This window comes from Nesoenas mayeri (assembly GCF_963082525.1).
Source record: "Nesoenas mayeri genome assembly, chromosome: 4".
Classification (NCBI taxonomy): Eukaryota; Metazoa; Chordata; class Aves; order Columbiformes; family Columbidae; genus Nesoenas; species Nesoenas mayeri.
In genome coordinates, this window is record NC_137540.1 from 54,667,973 (window position 1) to 54,690,605 (window position 22,633).

At 37.0% G+C, this 22,633-nt stretch overlaps 1 protein-coding gene across 1 annotated transcript in view; it reads left to right on the plus strand.

Moving 5' to 3' along the window:
- ARAP2 (ArfGAP with RhoGAP domain, ankyrin repeat and PH domain 2) overlaps positions 1 to 22,633 on the plus strand; it is a gene marked incomplete at both ends in the record, with an annotated part of 128,685 nt that overhangs the window by 100,520 nt on the left and 5,532 nt on the right. Inside the window, 6 exons of the mRNA XM_080344077.1 lie at positions 1,901 to 2,029; positions 6,693 to 6,832; positions 12,348 to 12,430; positions 14,991 to 15,026; positions 15,508 to 15,571; positions 21,474 to 21,605. Of these exons, the coding sequence (XP_080200203.1) occupies positions 1,901 to 2,029; positions 6,693 to 6,832; positions 12,348 to 12,430; positions 14,991 to 15,026; positions 15,508 to 15,571; positions 21,474 to 21,605 (584 nt within the window). The remainder of the gene's footprint in view (positions 1 to 1,900; positions 2,030 to 6,692; positions 6,833 to 12,347; positions 12,431 to 14,990; positions 15,027 to 15,507; positions 15,572 to 21,473; positions 21,606 to 22,633) is intronic.

A 22,633-nucleotide genomic window follows, 5' to 3' on the forward strand; every position in this document is an offset into this window, starting at 1 on the left:
ATATGGAAAACCTGAAATAATTTATAACTTTATCTACCCTAATGCAAAATGTTCAATATCATATGCTTTTACAAAATAGGGTGCATATCTTTTTTTTAGTAATTTCTACTTGATGGATAGTTTGTAAATGAGGTGTGTTGCCAGTAAAATAGCTAATGCATTTCAGCATGATGATTTATGTACCATGCAATCCATTATGACAGATGGTCTTAAATGTAATTATAAATAAAACAGTAGGTGTTTACTCTGGGAGTGCTGGTGTTCTAGGAAGATGTTATGATTTGCTAGTTTTTCCTGCCTTTGATTGTAAAGTGCTTCCGCTTAAAATTGATTTTTCTCTCTTGTACAAAGGCAACAAGTTGTTTTAAGTTTATTGCAACAGACTATGTAGTTTCCCAAAAGTTGAAAAGATTTTGAGTTTGAACATTTAAAATGAAAGGGCCAGAAGAACTGGTCTTATGAAGCAGGGATTGAGCTGCTGTCTGCAGAATGGTATTTTTGTCAGGCTGCTTTGCTTTGCTGCTTTGTTTTTGCATCCAAAAAAAGAGGTCATATTTTTCTGTCCCTTAAGTGTTTTATTTGTGGCTGGCACCTTCTAAAGCTCTGGTGTTCAGGTGTTCAGGAAAGTATGTTCTGCTAGAGTATAATGCTGGGCAGTCTCGAAGCAGCTGTTGACATTTCATATTCATCTACCCTAGCAGAAATGAAAAATGAGATTATGGTGGCATACTTTTTCCTTCAGTACTCAAGAGACACAGGGCCAGACTGCCTGACCCAACCGTGACAGTGTCACCACAGGTGTGACTTTCCAAGAGCTGTATCCAGCTCTTCTCAAGGCCTGACCCGCAAAAGTTGGTATGCAAATGGGAACTCAAAAACTTCTCTTTGGAGATAAAATGACACTTGGGTCCACTGCTCGAAGTTGTAGCCTGCAAAGCCAGTTTTGAGGGTTTTGTGGGGGGAAGTAGCTCTCTCTATATAGCAGGTTCTTACTGCTGAGCAGGTGAAAGCCTTCAGGTGTGTGTGTGGAGAAAGGATTGAATAGAGAGGGGGACTGTGCAGTCTCCCTCCTTCCACATCAGTTTTGTCTGGTGTGATACTTCAGGCTGTGCTGCAGTACATGTCACATTTGGATTTCTGCTGGATCTGGTCATGCAGATTTAGGGATTGTTTGCAAGATCTTCCCTTCTTTCATTTGGTATATGAACTGGGGTTTGTATGGAGTACTGGCTGGACTTTCTTATCACTGCAGTTTTTCAATCCTATGAAAGGGTCTCATAGTTTCTCTTTTAGGATGAATGATACCTATCAACAAACGTATGTTTGAGCAGCTGAAGTGCATACATACAGTGCAATCATGCCTTCATCTCTTTTGTATTTCAATCTTGCTGTACGCTTGGTATGATGCTGGAATATAAAGGTGCAAGTCCGGAAATTCCGGACCACAGCAACAGGGAGAAGACATAGTAAAACAGCATACTTCTCCCTTCTAGCTAGAGGAATGTAATGAAACCAAGAGTCTGTCTCAGTCTGCTTTGATGATTAATAGACAAATAATCTATACTAGTTTCCCCTCCCCCATTTTTTTTCCCCTTCACTGTAACTGCTCCAAATTATTTGGTTTTTGATTGCAGAGAGTTGGTAGCTATGATGATCCACTTCTGTATTGAGCCTAGACCAGTGAGACCCAGTATATTCATTACCTGTGCAGACCATGCCAGAAAAGGTGTTGCTGCAGAAAGCCAATGAAGTGCCTAATTGTCTTATTTTGAAAGCAGTGTTTTTCTTCTGTAGTTCAATGTAAATGAAACAGTGTTATGTATAAGTGTGTGTAATTTCTAAGGACATCCAATATTTTTTAAAATTTATTTCATTTTTTTTTCCCTCTGGCATTTTTCAGAACGTCCTCTGCATTATACAGAGAATGTACTAGAACAAATTCTTCACTGGAGTTCGCTTCCAGAGCCTGGCACTGCATATCTGATAATAAAGAGATTTCTAACAGCAGACATGATAAAACTCTACAATGGTATGTATCTTTTCTAAAATTTAGATAATTTGTGTGGGGACAGAAGGATGGCAAGTATTTTATAGCTGTTCCTCTGGGGGAAACTGTCACAGAACATCTGAATTACTACTGCTTTATAAAAGTTACTGATTTACCAGGGCTTGTGCTGACTTCCATATTATGTTTATAATTAAATTCCATTAATTTCCTTTGTTTCTCTAATTTATGTTAGAATCTTACAGACTAAATCACAATATTCCTGACCATTTTTTTCTGTTACCTCAGAGCTTTATGCCATAAGCACTATTTCCCTTTTTCTTTCAGAGACTTCCATGGCATTTGAAATAATATTGATTCAATAGTGAGTCTAATGGAATAATTCTGTTGCTCTCATTTCATCTTGGCAACTTGTTATTTTCTTCCCTGTCAGTGCAACTTCTCCCATGTTCTTCATACATAGTATATTCTCCTTTTTTTCATTATTATTATTATACTTATTCTAATTTTGTCCATTTTAAACTATTTTTTCATGAATAGAGGTATATTTTTTCTTGTCTAGAAGTCAACTTTATTTTCAAGGAGAAAAAAATCTTAGTTGATTTGTACTGATAAGTTTCAGTACATTCATGGTTAGTTTTCCACTTTCCACCAGATCTTTACTTGTTCTCTCTTGACAATGTATTCCATAGCTTTTCATGCTTGTTGCAGGACTGTTTCAAGTGCCGTTCAGAAGGGCAAGGTGTGCATTATATTGTGGTGTAAGAGATACTCAGTATAGCTTAGTTCTATTTCAAGACCCTTTTTCTTCTCCTTATCTGAAAATTTCCAACATTAAAGTTTTATTTGTTAGAAAAATAGGAGAGAATAGATTCACTATCAAGTGTGTGTATATAGGTCCTTGAAATTTTATCAGTAAAGAGTTGTATAATTTGAGTGGGAAGTATTGATTTCTGAGAACAGGGGCTATTAGTCAGAGATATTTGAAACACAATCTTCTAAACCATAGGTAGATCAATCCTGAATGGATTGAGTGCATATAGTTCTTTGTAGTTGCAAAGTTCTAGGAAGTTTTGCAAGTTTTGTAAAGTTTGTATCTGAAAAATCATTCTAATTAGGACACAGTTATTTTAGATTTACATTATGGAATACTGGCTTCTAAATAATATATAATATCTTCAATTTAGAAGATTATTATTTTTCTTCCTTCAGGCTTTTCTAAGATATTTTGAAGTGTCAAGTGTATGATAGATTTGCTATGGTGGGAAGGCTGTGAGGTTTAGAACAAGTTTTTGCAATATTGAGAACTATGTGCAGAAATTCGAAACTTTCCATTTTGATACAGACATGGAAGGATCATGCTGCTCTCATTTGGTATGGTTAAAAACAAAAACAAGCGAACAAAGAAACAAAACAACACTTGTGATTGTATGGATAATGACTGGTATTCTATTCTGAATATGAAATAAATCTTTTTAATGGCAAAGGAATATGTTAAAACTTTTTTTTTAATTGTGCATTTATATTTGCACTTAAAACTGAGTCAATCCAAGTAACTTCTGATTTTAATTTTTGAAATGTATTGATTCTGACTTTAGATTCTATCTTAAACTCTAATAAAAATACTGGGAAATTTTCTTTTGAGATTCTCCTTTCACAGCTAGCATGCTGATGAGAAAATAGTTGGGTTTATTTGATGAATTCAAAGAAGTTTATTATCTTTTCAATTTCTGTTGTATTTTTAAATGTTTTTCATAACTTCACTTTGTACTAAGATATAAAGCAAGAGGGAATTAGATTTGCAATTTTTAATTATCTTCCTTTTGTGAATAATTAGGGTTACTAAAAGGAATAATTTAATTCTGACTCTTTAAATGGCTTGTTTTCAACAAATATGAAAGATGGGATTGAGATACAATTTTTCAAGTTAGTTTCAAAGTCTCTCTACACTGTACCAATGATAGTAGAATCTGATTCTGAGTTTTTAAATATAACCTGTTTTTTTAAAATGTATTTTAATATTTATTTGCATAATTGGATGTTTGAGACTGGATATCAGTGATGTACTTTTTGTGCATGCACGACCATGCACCATGCATCTAATGCATTAATGCATTTTTCACTATATTAAAATGTTGGGGCCATTCCTACATAGTCATGTGTTGATGTCATGGTTTAACTGGCAACTGAGCACCACGCAGCCACTCACTCACTCTTGGTGGGATGAGGGAGAGAATCAGAAAGGTAAAAGTGAGGAAACATGTGCTTTGTGATAAAGGCAATTTAATAAGTAAAGCAAAAGCTGTGCATGCAGCCCAAGCAAAACAAGGGATTCATTCACTACTTCCCATGGGCAGGCAGGTGTTCAGCCATCTCCAGGAAAGCCAGGCTCCATCAACGGTTATTTGGGAAGACAAAACGACATCACTCCAAACACCCCCTCATCCCTTCTTCTTCCCACGCTTTATATGCTGACCATGACATCATATGGCATGGAATATCCCTTTGGTCAGTTGAAGTCAACTGTCCCAGCTGTATCTCCTCCCAGCCTTTTGTGCACTCCGTGCCTTCTCGTTGACAGGCCATTATGAGAAGCTGAAAAGCGCTTGACTGCTCTGTTAGGCCCCACTGTATAATAGTGCTTAGTAACAGCTAAAACATCAGTATGTTATCAACATTTTTCTCTTACTAAATCCAAAACACAGCACTATACCAGCTACTAGGAAGAAAATTAACTCTATCCCAGCTGAAACTAGGACAGTGGAATAAGTCTCTATAGGTTCTTTAAATAAAATAACAATAAATACTGAAATACAGGTAGTTGCAAAACAGAACCATGCAATATACCTTGAATTTTATGGTTGTTAGTGATGTGTCATCCAAGTTCTTAATTTTTCCTTGTCACCAAACATACTTACTTTGTGCATGTCATGGAGTACTTGAAGATATTGACTGGTCATTTAGCAGAATGTATGAAGATTGACAAAATATGTAATTTTGATTAGTACATGTTACAGAAAATGTCACTTCCAAAGCATGACCATTTGTGTAGTTAGATGTGTCTGTGTAAAACCACTCTTCACACATAAAAAAAAACCAGGCAAACAATCAAAGTTGGTCTTTTCCGTATTACCCTCTTTCCTGATCAAATTAAAATGTATTTTATGTTAAATTTTATTGTTGATTTATTTTAAACATTTTAGCCTCATTTTTTGAGATTATATTGTGTGCTGCTTCTTAATAATAGATTTTTATATCAGATACTAAAGTCCTAAGTGGAATTTTAATGGAATAGCCAGTTGAGTAGTTGGGTAAGAATGCTATTCTTCATATACGACATACTCCTTTAATATCACAGTTTTATTTACTATCTTTAAATGTATACATTATAATAACACATAGTATCACTCTGGGACTCCTAAACATGTTTATTCATTATTTCTTAAATAAGAGAATTACTTACAGGAAATACCTACATTTAACAAAAGAAAATAGGTGGTGAAAGTGAAAATGTGGCATAAGTAGTAGATTTGCAATGTTTTGGGATAAAGGAATTATTAGCCTTGTTAGTCTGGCTCCCTCTTCAGGGGGAAGTGGTGTTGACTGGCACAGAGGAGAAGAGCTGCTCGCTCTTTGTGCTGGCAGTCCTGCTTCCGGCTCTCCTTACCTCAAGGAGAAAAAGACTACTTGAGAATTTTGCTGAATTCGGTGCTCTTTTGTAAAGACTTTGTATGATGCAAGTCGGATTTTTTTTTCTTTTATTGTTCATTACTTTGTTAAAGTACTGTTTTGGCTTGAGTTATATGCGGGAGTCATATTAGCATGGTAATTACTGTAATTAGTGGTCAGAAGTTTTTGGTATTTGAAAGTGGACTTGCTGGGAGAAGCTGATAAACTAGTTAAAAAATATATATATATCTGTATTGGGCAAAATAGGAAAACCGAAAACATCTGTAAGTGGTGGTGCAGTAATTTATATGAACTAGTGATCTGGTTTTGTATTATTTTTTTTTTAGAATTTTAAATTGCTGAGAAATTACTGAAAAAATGTAGTCTCTAACACTGAAAAACTTCAGTGGTTCTGGTATTTTTTTTAACGAAAAGCTTTTTTCAGTACAAAGTTAAATGCTTTATAAAGCTGACTGCAAAGTCGTGGTTTGGGTTTGTTGGGATTTTTTTAATGGGTGAGCATTGTGGGGTTTCCTTTAATTAATTTTACCAAATAAATATGTATTTCTGTGTACATTTTGACTGAAAAAATAATGACAAAATCAGATCTTTATGGAAGTATCCATGTCATGCTTTTGGACTTAACTGCACATTCTATTCTGAAAAGATTCGTTTAAAGTGTTTTGGTGGATTCTTTCCATGTTATTTTAGAAGTGAAACAGAGAAGACCTCTTTCACCCCGAGTAGTTAAAGTCATGATGGTGTCAATATTTAAGAATACCTTTCTTATTTATATATAATATATATTAACATATAATATGCATTTAGCTATAGTATATAACTTTATATTTATATATTCTTTATAATTAATTTTATTTTCTCTATATAAGATAATAACAGATCAGAGGAATTGTAATTTTAGTCTTTTGATAAACAGTACTACTAGTGGCACTTAAAAACTAGCAGCTTCCATTGTTCTAAAATCTTCTAACAAAATGCTTTTTTATTTTCTTGATAGAGAAAAATGAGAAAGGTAGTGTGAAAGCAGGCAATCTGAAGTACAAAGAAGAACCATCAAAACTACTGTCTGGAAACAAATTTCAAGAGCGTTATTTTGTGTTACGGGAAGGAAACTTGCTTCTTTTTAAGGATATGAAGGTATAACAGACAAACTCTTCACCAAACTATTAAGCACTTGCTTAAGCTTTCTTTGTTTTTTGGGGTTTTTTTTTGTACAAAAAAGAGAAGAAAGGCAAACAAATCAACATTTCTGATATTAAATGACAACTTTTAGAGTCTGGGGTTGAAGTACAAGATTTTTATCTTACTATTTCAGACGCTTTAGTAAACTGAGTTTGTGTCAGTTGTGCACTTAGCTAGTATAATTATGCATTACTATAAGCTTTAAAAAATAAAAATAAACCTATGTTTAGGAATGCACACAGCTTAGGCTGTGACTGAGTTTTTTGAAAAGCTATTGTAGAGAGCAGTACTAGAAGTAATATAGAACTTAAATGAGCTGCATGCTGTTTTTTTTTTTTTCTTGGTATCTCACACAAAGCCTTTAGAAATTACAAGCAATAGGATTCTTATACCTACAAGTGTAATGACAGAAGAGATTATAGGAAGCAATAACTCTCAATACAGTATCAAAATCTTCCCCTGCTTACCAACCATTTTCAGATGTATTCTGAGTCCTCTGAAAATGAGTATTGATAATTAGATACATCTCACAATGACAAAGAAGCAAATTTAAGCATACTTAACAGCATGGAAGCTTTAGTGTTAAATATTTTCTGAGAGTTTTCTTTAAAAAGTGGATTTGGGTATATGCAGCTTGTATCAAAGTGTGAAACTAATATGTATTTTGAACTATGTTTTCATTTAGGTTTTATAAATTCTGTTTTGTTTTGTTTTGTTTTAGAAAGTCTTAAAGTGCTTTTATTGTTGCTGACTGCTGGTTTTGCCCATCCAGTAAATATAGATGTTTACTTACTGACCTTCATAAACTACTTTTTTTTAAAACAGATCCATTGCTCAAGTAAGCTAATGCAAAAGAAATATTGTACTTTCTTGTGATACTGTGGATATAATCTTAATTAGAATGACCCCAGAATGTCAAAAATAGTGTCTCATAATGCAGTACTAAAACTCAAATTGGCACATATGGGAGAATAAATTAATATGCCCATAAAACCTTAACTAGTATCTTGGGAAGAGTTTATGATAGGATTGTTGTACTACTTTCCAATCTGCTTTTTTTAGCCAGTCTGATTTATAAAACATTAAATTCCCAGCTCAAGTGGAGTTTTGAACAGTGTTATTTCTAAATGGCTTTACATTTTTTTAAAAGCAAATGGAAATACTATTCTGACAAAATAGCGTATATCAGTTTTTGAACATCTCAAAAAGAAACATCTACCACTAATAACCTTGGTTTAATTTTAGTCATATTTAGAAATGAGTAGTAGGAAAGCTTTACATTGCAGATGGGAAGTTGTATTTAATAAGACTGCCTGTACTAATTAATTTATAAATTCTCATTAACAGCAGATTAAGTTTGTATATGCAGGTGGAGATACATTCTGTTAAGTGTTTTTCTCATTCAAGAGATATTATCATGGAAACTTTTCACTTTTTAAATATTGTATGTGAAATTACAACATTGTGCTAGTTGACTGAAATAGCATACAGCTTTAATATACTGTTATTAAGAGACAAGATCACACAGAGACAAATGTCTTCCTTAAAGTGCATTTTTGTGAGAAGTATACGTTGTTTAACTAAATAGTGTGTTTTGTAGGGGTGTTTTTTTTCATCCTGGCAGTACTGCTGCTTTGAGTGAAGTTACACAAGAAGACAAACGATACAACTGTTGTGTAGTGTTTTGGTTTTGGTTTTTTAAATGTTTATGGCTACTCAAATTCTGTCTCTTTTTCCTCACACTGGAGTGTTAGATATTAAAAGCTGTAGAGGGAGAAATTGAGAATCCAGGATCTTATGGAGTAACTTTATGGACTAGGATTATAAGATTTGTTTAATAATTTGGTTTGGGGTTTTTTTGGTTTTGTGTTGGGTTTGTTTGTTTGTTTGTTTTCCTAAATAGAAAGCTAAACCACTTGACGTGAAAGTACTAAAGAGGTGTGATTGTGTTCTGTAGTATGATAGCATACATTAGAACTTCATTGTTTCCTTTCAGCATTTCATCCTCCACTCGTGTTCAGTTCTCATACCTACTATGGATATTGTAGGTTGGCTAAAGGTAGTTTATTCAAGAAGGAACAAGGAAGGAAGGAACTTCTGATCGGTAGCTCAACTTGCTGTTCACATCAGGGCTGGCAACTGAGGTCAGAACAGCTTGCTCAGGGCTTGGTACAGTTAAGTCTTGAAAATCCCCAAGGGTGGAGGTTGCACAAACTCTCTGGGAAGCCTGTTGCAATACATGACTGTCCTCATGGGAAAAAGTTTCTCCTCATATGTAGTAATCTTCTCATGATGTGAAGAGCCTCACTTGTTTTTTTTGATAGCTTGCTATAGGTGCTGGGAGGCTGCTGTTTGGTCAGCCTCTCCTCACAGGGCAAGTGTTGCAACCCCAGACAGTTTGGTGCGCTACTGCTTAACTTGCTCCAGAGTTTTTTCTTTTGGGGGCACAAAACTAGGATACAGGACTGCAGATGCAGTCTCACAAGTGCAGAAGAGAGGGGCAAAATCACTCTCCTCAGCCTACCAGCTGTGTTTCTGCTAACACAGCCGAGGAGACCTTCTTTGCTGCCAAGGCACACTGCTGGGTTTTGCCCAGCTTGCTATCTTACCAGAACCCTGAAGTCCTTCTCAGCAGACCTGCTCTCCAGTCTGTGTCACTGGAGGGTTTTTTCCTTCCCCACTGCAGAACATGGTATTTGTCATTGTTGAATTTTGTAAGATTCCTGTTGGTCCATTTCTTTGTCCTGTATAGGTCCCTCTGGAACTCAGCCCTGCCACCAAGCATACTGATGGGTCCTCTGGGTTGTTGTGCAAACCTGGTGTTTGACTTCTCCAGGTCATTGATGAAGATGTTAAAAAGGACAGGTCCCAGGACCGACCCCTGCAGTACTCCCCTTGTCATAGGTCCACAGTTGGAGTATATCTGATTAACTGCCACCCTCTGAGTCTGATGTCCACCCATGCAGACCATAACATCCTGACTTGAGTAGGAGAGTATTGTGGGAGACAGTGTGAGAAGCCTGGAAAAGTTGAGGTAAATTACATCCACTATTCCCCAGCATCCACAAGTCCAGTCATTTTATTGCAGAAATCAATCATGTTGGTCATGCTGTGTTCTCCAGTAGCACCTTCTCTTCCACATGCTCAGAAACATGCTCCAGAAAACTCATTCCAGGATGATTGATGATGAGGGTGGATGCAATGTTTTTCTTTTTCCAGTTACCAGCAGTTGCCCCTGATCTCTGACATTCCTGAGATGGCACAGAGCAGCCTTTCAAGGATGTCAGCCAGTACACTCAGAACCCTTGGATGCAGCCTGTCTGATCCAATGGACTTGCATGACAAATTCTCTCAGGTCTTTCCTGATTCTATCCAGTGCTCCTCTGGTACAGTTGTCATTCTCTTTCTTGAACCCGTATGTAAGTGTAGAGGCCTAGGAGACTTTTCTGGTGCGAAGACTGATGCGAAGAAGACATTGAGTTACCTTAGCCTTACCTATGTCTGCTGTTGCTAATTCACCCTCCCTGTTCAGTGTTGGCTCTACGTTTTCCTTGTTCATCCTTTTATTACTAATGTACCAGTGTGGAAGCTCTTCCTGTTGCCCTTAATGTCAGTAGCAGATCAAAATTCTAAATGAGTTTTGGCTTTCCTAACACCATGTCTACATGTCCTGGGCAGTGTTTCTCAATTTCTTCCTTCATAATCTCTCCCTGCTTCCACCTGCTGTATAATGGCTTTGTACACATTGGAGCTCCACCATGAGCTACCTGTTTAACTGGGCTTGTCTCCTGATAAATCTACTTGTTTTCCTGACTGTTGGGATGAACTGTTCTTGTTCTTGGAGAATGCTGTCCTTAAAGACTTACCAGCTTTCCTTAGCTCCTTCCATCCTCCCATGGATACCCACCTATCAGTTCCTTGAAAAAGCCAAATGTCGCTCTTCTAATCTCTGTGGTCTTCTATTGTCTGCTAACTTGTCATCTTTTTCACCCTCAAAGTCTTGAGCTTTACTATTTCATGGTAACTATGGCCAATACTGCACATTATCACATCCCTGACCATTTCTTCCTTACCTGTGAATAGCAGATTCAGCTGTGCATTGCCCCTTGCTGGCCTCTCCAGTACTGGTGTCAGGAATTTATCCCTGACACCTTCCAAAGACCAGCTGGATTGCTTCTGTCCCACTGTGTTGCCCTTCCAGAAGATACTAGGGAGAGCAAAGCTCTGCTTTCTCCATCCCCGGCTCCAAAGAGCCAGGATCTATTATCCAGAGACTTCCTTGGGTTGTTTAAAGGCTTCATCTGCTTTTTTTTCATCCTGATTGGGTGGCCTGAAGCAAATGGGTGGGCATCTCTGTTAGATGAGTGGCCAGGTCGCAGAATGCTGGTCCAAAGGACAACAAGTTCAGTCTCCATCACCACCTTAGGACGTGGGAGTCCTGGTGGACAAGTTAACCATGCCAGCAATGTGCCCTTGTGGCCAAGAAGGCCAATGGTATCCTGAGGTGCATTAGAAAGAGTGTGGCCAGCAGGTCAAAAAAGGTGATCCTTCCCCTCTGTGCTTGTGAGACCATGTCTGCAGTACTGCATCCTGTTCTAGGCTCCTCAGTTCAAGAAAGACAAGGAACTACTGTAGAGAGTCTAGCAAAGAGCTATGAAGATGACTAAGGGACTGAAGCATCTTTCTTATAAGAAAAGGCTGAGAGAGCTGGGTCTGTTTAGCCTGGAGAAGGTTGAGAGGGTATCTTATCAATGCTTATAAATATCTGAAAGGTGTGTGTCAAGAGGATGGTGCCATACTCTTTTCAGTGGTGCCCAACGATAGGATAAGGGGCAATGGCCACAAATGGAAACACAGGAAGTTCCATCTGAATATGAGGAGAAACTTCTTTACTTTGAGAGTGCCAGAGCACTGGAACAGGCTACCCAGAGAGGCTGTGGAATCTCCTTTTCTGGAGATAGTAAAAAGCTGCCTGGATGTGTTCTGTGCAACCTGCTCTAGATGTGCATGCTTTAGCAGGTGGGTTGGACTAGATGATCTCCAGAGGTCCCTTCCAACTCCAACCATTCTGTGATTCTGTGAAATACCATAGTATTGTCCATCCTGCAGAAGAGCTCCTTTAACAGAGGGCAACCCCACTCCTCATCTTCCTTGACTGTCTCTCTTGAAGAGCTTGCCTCCTTATATAACGGCACTCCAGTTTTGTAAATTTTACCACCACATCTTCATTCTTTCAATTATGTTACAGTTTTGTGCCTTCATGTGGACCTCAAGTTCTTCATTAGTCTGCTTCCTATAATAGTGATTGTCAGACTTTGTTAATGGAATAGAAAGAGAGGAAAAAATGTAATAATCTGTTAGAAAAAAGGGGTGCAGCCCATGAAAGAAGTCTAACTGTAAAGATGGCCATGTGGCATTTTCTCTTTTGCACATTCCTGATACAATAATTAGAATCTTATTTTTTTTGCAGGCTAGCAAACCTGAAAAAGTGTTGCCTGTGAATTCCATGAAGCTTTATCTTGGAGTGAAAAAGAAAATGAAGCCACCAACAAAGTAAGAATAGAAAAGAAAAGAAGTTAAAATGCTGTGTAGCCAGGTACTTGTAGTATCCTCAAGAAAAGGGAACATAAAACATTGTGGAACAAGGAGAAGTCATGAAGCCAGTTGAACTATGCTGAATTAAATTACCCTCCATAATATTATTTGTTCTGTTTCTATCTCTGTTTTTGTATTCCATGTTAGCTCTTCTCTGCTAGGAAATTACTTTACTGATTGGTTTTTCTTAATCTTAAATGTATTATCTTTACGGATATGTGTGCTGCTAGCTCACTTAGTTTTGTAGTATGTGTCCTGCATTTGATTGGTAGACCCACCTTCTTTGCACCAAGAAGAAAGAGACAAGAGAAAACCAACTAGTCATGGCCTTTAGTGACAGTCCCTGTTGTTCAGTAAAGGATTTTACTTTTTCTGGAACCTTGCTATTTTGATGTTTCTTCTTCTAGCTGAAGACTACAGTGCCCTTTACAAACATCAGTGACTATGTCTCTGGAAAAGAGTAGTGATAAATGATACCTGTTTTTCTCAGATGTTTCCAGTACTTGTTCGGTCAAAGCTTTGAGGCACTGAGACAATGTACATAGAATCCTATCCTAAGGGGATCTTAAGTTGACTGTAGCCTTTAAACAGATCTGCTTGAACTTTTCCTTTACAGTTGGCACATCAAAACGCCCCAAAAATGTCTGTAAATCTCAAAGCTTAGTTCTGTTAGAGAAAAAGTTGGTGGTGTCTTTTTTGTTTGTTTTTGTTTGTTTGTTTGTTTTTGTTTTTCTTTGTTTTTTTTTTTTTTGTTTTGTGTATGGGGGGGTTGTTTGTTTTGTTTTGTGGTGGTTTGCTTGTTTTGAGTTAAGCACAGAATGAGTAGGACATTAGTCCAAAACAGGCTGTCACGGAATATTACCCCGAGGTTAATTTAAGGGACAACAGGGTCCAAAACAACTTTTATTAAACCGGTGAGAAACAGGGTTTTAGCATTCCAAAAGTGACTTAAATAAAGGTTCAGATATCAATTGAGGAAAATTATTTAGGGGCAGCAACCACTACAAAAGGTGGTCCACAGAGTGCATGCATGTGGCTTCACTCAAAACAATGCCAGAGTCGCCCCTGAGTCCCGGAGAAGAACACACTTGCCCAAACCTGGAGCAGGATTATTTTTAAAGAGATACGCGTACTCGTAGTGAGTACGGAAAGTGTACACTCGCAATCCTGCCAGGGTTAATTTACTTACACGTGCAAATGTGCACGGAATATTACACGTGCTTACGTGGAAGCACGGGAGGAAAATACACTCGCGATTGTGCGAGGAAATAATTTAAAGTACGCGTGCAAATGTGCACGGAAAGTATACGTGCTTGTAGTAAGCACGGAAAGTACGTGTGCAAATGTGCACAGAAAGTTACGCGTGCATATGTGCACGGAAGGAAAATACACCCGTGATTCTGCGAGGATTAATTTTACACGTGCTCATATGGAGCACGGAGAGTTATATGTGCATGTGTGCACGGAAAGTATAAATATACTCGCAATTCTGCGAGAAGTTTTACTCACAGCCGTGGCGGCGAGGCAAGCGCAGTCTCCATCCCGGGGAGCTGGGGGGGCCGTGGCTCCTGGCGGCAGTGGCTAAGCTCGTGCTCCGAGAAACTCCACGACAATGGGCAGAGTTTCGACGAGAATCCCGTTTTTTTTGTTATCTGACCTGACCTGACTGTAGGCATTCTTCTGCCCCCAGAAGCCTCCCAAAAACATCCCCCACTCTGGGCGTGGGCGCCCAGCGGCTTTGGCACTCCCTACCGTTGCTAATGACCCTGGTCAGGGTGCTCTGGGGCCAGACAAAAGAAGCTGTTAGCCCCAAGTAGCCAGGAGAGAGGGAGATGTGCCCACTCCTCCATACTGAAGGAGGGAGGGCGAGAGTAGGGGCAGAGAGGAGGAGAGGGGTTGCATTCTGCCACACAGGCATAAAAAAATTACGTAAATGACTCTTTGCAAATAGATTCTTTTCTTGCCATTTATTTTCAGTCTACTTTCAAAAGCAGATTTTGTAAAGTCTCTTCTGGATCTCCAGGGACGTCTGTGTTTCTTTCACCTCAGAAGCTTCATAATGCACCTACTCCCTTTGTTCTAACAGTTTTTAAATCTCTGTAAGCTCGTATGATTCCTTCTGCTTCTAGTGCAAGCCTGCCTCTCTTCCCTTTCTGACTTCCACACTGTAGAGGACTCTTTGCTGGGCACCGTCTTTGCAGTTTTACTTCCCATAGCTTTCAGAAAGTACAGTCACAGCCGAAATGAGGCAAGTAGTCAGCCATCATCTGCAGGGCTTGGCTGTAACCCTTTGCCCAGAACAGAATGTTCTTTACCTTGAAATTAACTGCAAGAAAATGAGCAAAATCCATCATCAAACCCACAATTTCATTCTAGATTTGCAGTAAACTTTTTTGGTTTTATTTTGTTTTTTTTTTGTTAAAAACACTACATGAAAGTGATGTTTCTCTGCACTTCGAGGAATGTGTCCCTGTCTTGAGTTTATGGAACTAATTCTTGAAAATTTTATTTGTTTCAGCTGGGGACTCGCATTATTTTCTGAAAAGCACCAGTGGTAGGTAAACGCAAAACACAGGATTGGTTTAACTTCAGTGTTTAACACTTGTTGAAATGTTCAATTTCAAAATAAGAATGTATGACAATTAATGGGCATTATTTTGCTTGCATATTGACTTTTTGCTATGTTTTTCTTAAATAATTAAACAGTCCTAATACTTTGGTAATCTTTTGGGGTTGTCTGTCTCCCTTCTGTGGCCATAAAGCAAACAGTTTTCATAAATTTAGAATGACAGATTTTAAACCTATGTATGTGCTTTAAATGAAGCACATGCCTTGACTTGAAAGTAGGCTAAAGTGATAATTTGAAGTATTTATATTTCCCTGTCTTCTAATGTGAATGTCAATAATAAATATAGACAGCATTCATAAAAAAATGTAAGCACTGTTTGAAGTTGTTTAGAAGCCTATTCTTTAATATGTTTTACTGCAACAGGAGATTTTGTTGTTTTCCTTGTTAATTATATATTGCATTCTAGGTATATATGTTGTGATGGACAAGATGCACAGATGGAGTGGATGATCAGCATTTTTACTGCACAGGTACTAATCTGATCAAAGAAATGTAAATTTTACTACTGCTATGATAATCCCATTAAACAATTATATGTATTTGTTATGGATATATTATATGTAAAGTTGCCATGCCATTGAAGTTTCTGGAATACTCAATGTAATAAAACTGCCAAAAGATGGGTCTTAGCCTATGAAGACTATTACTTAAAATGTGATTTCTGTGAAAACAGTGCTTTGACAGTAAGGGAGAAGAAGATTGCGTTCTGTCATCATTTGTTTGTTTGTTTGTTTGTTTGTTTGTTTTTGTTTTTTTGTTGTTGTTTTTGTGGGTTTTTTTGTTTGTTCATTTGGTTTTGGTTTTGGTTTTGTTTTTTTGGTTTTTTGTTTTTTTTCCCTGCTGTGTTGTAGAGAAGTTGGTTAAAGAAAGACAACTCATTTCCTCTGCAGTAAGAAACTCTTCTGGGTGAAATTCTGGCCATTGACCTAAGGGTGTGTCTGTGTGCTACCGTGCGTAAATGCTATTTCTTTACTTACTAGTTTGGGTGCTGCGTGCAAAGTAGTTGTGAAAGAAAAGTGTCCTGTTTAAAAACATAGTGATGTGAACTAGCCCTGTTGAAGAGCTGTGACAATACAGCTGTCTTTCTCTGGTGGCCAGTTTAGCTTAGTTAACACTGACAGTTCATTGTGTTGGATAGGCATTATCCTAAATTAAGTAATTTTCTGTTTGCTACTAGATTATGAGGAGGGTGTGCATTTGAATGCCATATAACACATCCTTGCAAATGGAGTTAATATTTACACAGGAGGAAGTAGGAGTAAGAGAGATGGGAAGAATTCAACCTGACAGGAGACTAAAATGTAGTTTAAGGTTTTGAAAAGATTTTGTGTTTGTGTCAGATTTTTCTTGTCTTTCCCATAGTGTTCAAGGAACTTCTGGGACATATCACTGTCAATAAACATCACTAGATATAATATTATCTCTGAGTTTTATGTATTACATAAGGTAGACTAGGCACAAGACTACAGCAATACATACAGGCTTTCTAAAACAGAATCTGACCTTCATGCTTTGTAGTGCTAGAAGTGTAATGCATGACTCGTAATGAAGACTTCCAAATTTTTTTTGTTTGTTTTCAGCTCCCTTAACTGAAGTAACTATTGCAGTTTCTATGGAAACAGCCACTGGTCCTGGCATACATCTCATGGGCATAACATGAGCAGTGTCACAACAAATAGGCTCAGAGGTTATTGATACAGGCTACTTAGAAATAACTCATGCAAGCCTGGTAACTATTGAAGTCTTTTTGACGTAAAATCACAAGAAGGGTACTCTATTAGGATTCTGATCAGGTAGTGTGGTATGTTGAACATTCCTCTGACAATCTAAATAAAAAACTGAGAGACACTGCTCAGTATTCAGGATATTTTTTCTAATAAAACGTTAAAGAATTTAGTGTGCATTAGGAAAAAATTGCTATGAATTAATACTATTTTCTTTAAAAACTTCATTCCAATGAATAAACAGTACACTGAATTAGCAGTACTAATGAGCTACATTCAGAGGGTTTTTTGCTTTTGGTTTTTAGAGGGGTTTTTTTGTGGAATTCATTGTGTTTGTGGTTTTTGCTGATTTTGTTTTGTGTGTGGTTTTTTGGTCTTTTTTTTTTTAATCAGCATTCTGGACATCAGTAAATTTGTTAGTCTTTGAACTACGTGATAAATTAAGTGCTAATGATGCAGATTTGCCGTTTTTGCAGGGAAGTGATTTAGGGTTCTGCTTAGTGCAGAACGATGTTTAGATTTCTCAAAGAGAACTACGACTTAAAAGAGTTCGGTCGCAGGTTCACTCTGTTATTTACTGCATGGGGGAACTATGGTAAGCCAAATGCTGCTTACCTTCTCTCCAGGTGCCTGTACCTGTTCACAAAACAAACTTTCAGGTGTCTTACTGCCCTGGTAACCCTTTGCTCCAGAGTCTGTGCTTTAGAACTCCAGAGGCAAACTTTCAGGCAAGGCCTGATGCCCATCATGGTGCAAATTTCAGGATTGTTCTCTGCTTGATAACTCTTTGCTCCGAAGTCTGTATTTTAGAGCTCTGAAGGCAAACTTTCAGGGGAGGCCTGATAACCATTTGCAGAGCAGACTTTCCAGAAACAAAATTCTCAGGAAAAAAACAAAAAACAAACAAAAACCAACCAACCAAACAAAAAACAAACAAACAAACAAAAAAACCAGGAGCTGAATAGTAGGAGGGCTGGCTCAAGCTGGGTACCTGCGCAGAGTATAGAAAACCATGGACTTTTATATCTTTACAGACCATTCATACTATGATTCAGTCCACTAGCAATATTTCACTTCTTCCTTCTTATTAGATACTTTTCACTGATCTCATATGTGCCTTTGTTTTGTTTAGCTGTGGACATTGTTTATGGTCCATAGCTTTGCAGGTTCTGTTTTGTCTGAATAAATCCTTCTCAGCAAAGTGCAAAGCAGGCCTTATATTGCAAGTGTTCAGCATAGTTTGTAGTTGCTTTTGGTAAATATGAGCAGAACTTTACAACTTAAGATTTCAGCAAATCCAGCTTACTAAGTAACATGAAGCAGAGAGTATGTTAAAAATTATTCAACCTTATACTTCTATATGATTCATTATATTTAGTGTGCATTTGCTTAAGCTAAATGATTAATATTAAACTTAAATTGGGCTCATCCTCTGACCTGTGAGTAATAAAACCATTGCCATACAGCCTACTTATTTAGCAGAGAGAGCTCTGTCATATTTACAGAATAAAGTGGTTGACTTGTAGTCAAATTGCATACAGTAGGAAAAGACTCCCTGCACCCACAACTTATCAGTGTTCAGTGTGCCATTCTGCTTCCTTGTGGATTTCCTAAAAGGAGTTCTTGGCCTGGCTATGGCCCAGGCCATTGCCTCCTCTGGAGCCTGGACCAAACAGCTGCTGGTTTGGCTGGAGGGATTGAGTGCATCCACCACAGCTGTATTGTTCTTATTACAGTCTACTGTTTAAATACACACTGAGCCTTGAGAATGCAGTGACTCATGTTACTAAAACTTACTATAAGATCTCCAAGTATTTTGTATCATGCAGCAGCAGACTATTACTATCACATTATTCCACTTCTAATTAAAAAAATGTAAACGTCAACCGAGAATATTTCTAGTTAAATTTTCAAATTGAGGCCATCCTTAGGGAAGATAGGTTGTCTTTTACCTTATCTGTTATCATGGTATTTGAACACCTTTATGTTACAGAGACTGCAGGCTGCACATTTTGTCAGTGGAATAGGTTAGATTACAAATTGAAAAATACTGCAAAGTAGGTTTTGAAGTGTTAAGACATTGACATTTAATGATCCACTGCAATTAGAAGGGAGATAAATCTATGTTACTGTGCTCCTCAGTGCTTGAGCAGAATAAGATTTTATTGGTAATTAATTTCAGGAAGACAGTATTATTATTGTATTTTTTTTTCCCTCTTTTCTGATAATGCTTATTCCTGTAGTATAAACAGAGCAGAGACTATAAATAGCAAAGAGTAGGTACCACTGTAATCTAGTAAGAAGAATAGTTTTGATATAGAAAATTAAGATATTCCAGAGGTTATTAATCTTGTACTTCAAGCTGGTAAATGCTAAGGAGGTTTGCAGGTTGACTATTGTTTCCTTAAGTTCTATGCAAAATCTTCCTGAAAAGTATGGCTGAAAGTTGATTCTGGAGTTCTATAATAGTTTTGTACAAAATCACTTAATAGCATCCATAGCATACTGTTGGAAGCAATTAATTGATATGAAGATGGACACAATAATATTCTTCCAGTTCCATTGCCCTTGATCAACTAGAGAGAGGCACATTGCATTACCATGAGGTGCAGTTAAGCAGATAGGTCAAAACTATGAATAAATACATTTATTATGTGGCGTAATATGCTGCTAGTATTTCTGATATACTTTCCCAGAATTCTTTTTAAGAAATGCAACAGACACAAAAAGGAAATCAGGCTACTTAGCTGACAGGGATAGTTTCCTTAAGCTTGCTGAAAATTAAGGGAAGCAGTTTCCTTTAGAAGCTGACTTAAAGTTTCTCAGTCACATTCGAAATTGTATCTGTTTCTTGTATCTTGGTCCACAACAAATTGATTTTGGTTGGCAAGACCTGCTTCTTCAGGTAATACTTTCCCAATGTTTCATTGGAAGAAAGTGTTTTTAATGGTCACTGGGGAGAACTCTTACGACAGACTTTAACATCACCCTGGTCAGCACCATGTGTGAGAATTTTTTACTCCATAAATATGTGAATCTATAGAAATACTTTTTCTAAATTTGGAATTGGAGCTTCTGATTTCTAGATTGTTATTCTAACTCTATAATTCTAATTTTTATTTGAGTTTTTTTAAATACAAATGCTGTTTTTACTTGCAGACCATCTGCAAGTATGATCACAGCTTCACAACTGTGGAGTTTTGTATACAGTCTTGAAGAGCCTTCCTGCTTCATGGATGTGGAAGACTGAATATCATTTAAAAAAATAAAGGACACTGAAGATACTGATATCTGTGAAAAGAAATCTATTACAGATTTGGACAGTGTCACAGAATTGTTTAGGTTGGAAGGACCTCTGGGGAGCATCTAGTCAAATTCCTTTCTTCAAAGTACGGTCACCTAGAGCAGGTTGCTCAGGGCTGTGTCCAGTCAGGTTTGAATAACTGGAGACTCCACAACCGCTGTGGGCAGATCGTTCCAGTGTTTAACCACTCTCACAGTAAAAAATGTTGTTTTTTCTTATGTTTAGATGGAAATTTCTTGCTTCCTGTTTATTGTAACTGATGTTTTAGATTAGTATCTTGCCAATATTTACATGAAGCATTCTCAGCTTTCATGAGGGTTCTTTTTCAGTTGTCTTTCCAGTTTTCCTTTGGAGTTGTACTCATTTCCCTTTGTGTGCTCATTTCCCTTCATGCACTCATCTCCAAGCTTTAGAAACTGTTCTTCTGTAGGCCTTGGACATCTTCATTGATTCACAGAATCTCATGTTGAAGCTTTTTTTAGGAAAATCCTTTTCTATTACCTTGTCCTCAGAGCTATGTTTCTGGTTACCGTTAACATCACCAGAGGATTCTGAGCTACAAGCACATGTACTCAGATTTCTGCATGTGAAATTCTACATGATTTGCTAATGAAAGTTCATTATACACCTCTAACAGAAAGCGCTCTTAACCTTTTATTTCAAATACTCAGTTAACATGTGTTTTTTGTTTTGTTTTGTTTTTTTTCTTCCCACTTATTTTTTTTACTCAAAGTGAAACTGCACACTTTGGAGTTCTCCCCAAAACTGATCTGTTTCAGTAGAGCTAAAGCAAAGACTGTTATTGAAGCCAGATCTGCTTATTTGTAGATTATGATTTTAGAGCATTCAGAGTGTCAAACCATTTCTTTTTTGGATAACACATGTTGTTATTGTTTGTAAAGCAATTATTTTCTCCCAAATTATTAATATAAATTTTGAAGCACATTTTTTTGAAAATTGCAGTAATTCTATTTAAGAAACTTTTGCTGGGACTCCTGGAAGCATGCTTATGTGAAATTTTGAAACTGTGACTCAGGTCAATGTGTTTGTCTAGATCAATGATATTTTCTTTTCTTAGAAGATAATTGGAATAATAACATGGAGGGAAGATGGTCAATACATGAAACTGTATAGAGACATTTTGGTTCTGTTCACTCGATAGTGTCCAGCACTTAGAAAATATTAATGTAATTTCAAGCACCATAGTGTTTTCTCCTCTTCTCCAACAGCAGGAGGGCATAGTGTTGTACAGTAGGTAGCTTTTTCTATAAGTTTTACATACTAAATAATATTGTGTATTTATATAATTGAACATCAATAATAAGGAATCCTTTTGTTTTTCAGCATGCAGATATATGGCCACCTGCTGGAAAAGCAAGAAAACAGTCTATAACTAAAAGTCCAAAGGTTGGAGGCTTACCACTCATTCCCATTCAACAGGAGAAGAACACTTGCAAAATCAGAGCGAGTACAGAAGTAAGTGGGGTTTAAACTTGATCTAGAGTTTCTAACCACAATACTGTACTTTTAAATAGTCCAGTAATACTGAACTTTCTAGGGACGGATAAATATAAAATGTAGATGCTTTTATGCAATTTTCATTGTTTTATTATTAAAGGAACAGTTATGAAAATTTAATGTAAAAAAACATTGTGACCTAAACTTTTGTCATCTCTTTGGCTGTTGAGTAAATCAATAGTGGATTTTGTGTGTGTGTGTGTGTGTGTGTTTGAGGATTTTTTAACAATGACTGTTCGTTAGAAGTAAATAGGACTTTTAGCTGGAAATATAGTGCACACTATTACAGTACGTGTGATTAGTTTTATTTTAATAAGGTACTTGAAAACTGTTCTGCATGGATATTCCACCATATCTTCTGTATAAAATAACTGCACGGTTTTAGTTATCTGCTCTGTGAATGTCATGGAAAAGCTCAGATGGAGCTGACTGTGATACATTTAAGTTGTAATATTATTAGTCTCAATGAAGAACAAGAGGATTTAGTTACAACTCTTTGCAGAGACTGAGCTGTGTCACTACATTATGTGCACTAATGATATATCTCAACCTTACCATATTAGCTTGAGATGAATTTCTGGTATCTATACAGAGATACTGATGCCTCTGGGGAGGACTTATTTGCCTTACTTCCAGCTGAGAAGAAGTGGTGGTAGTAGAGGTGCTGTTCTGTTTGGGAAAAATAGTGGTAACTAAACTGAATGCAGCAGAGAATAAGTGTTTTTGTATTTCTCCTGTGACACTTTCTTCCAGCCTTTCTGCTCTGCCTTACTGCATAACAGTGTAAATGCAATTATGGTTTTCTGATTTTGTTTAATTTCTCATTTCACTTTAACCTTCTCTCAGAAAGTATTTTTGCAATTCTTTGATAATTTCCTTCTAATGTTTGCATTTATAAACTTTTTTTAATGAAAGTAAGTAATTCAAAAAGCTTCATAACCCTTAGAAATTTCTCCTACCTATCCTTTATGCAGGTACAGTTGAGA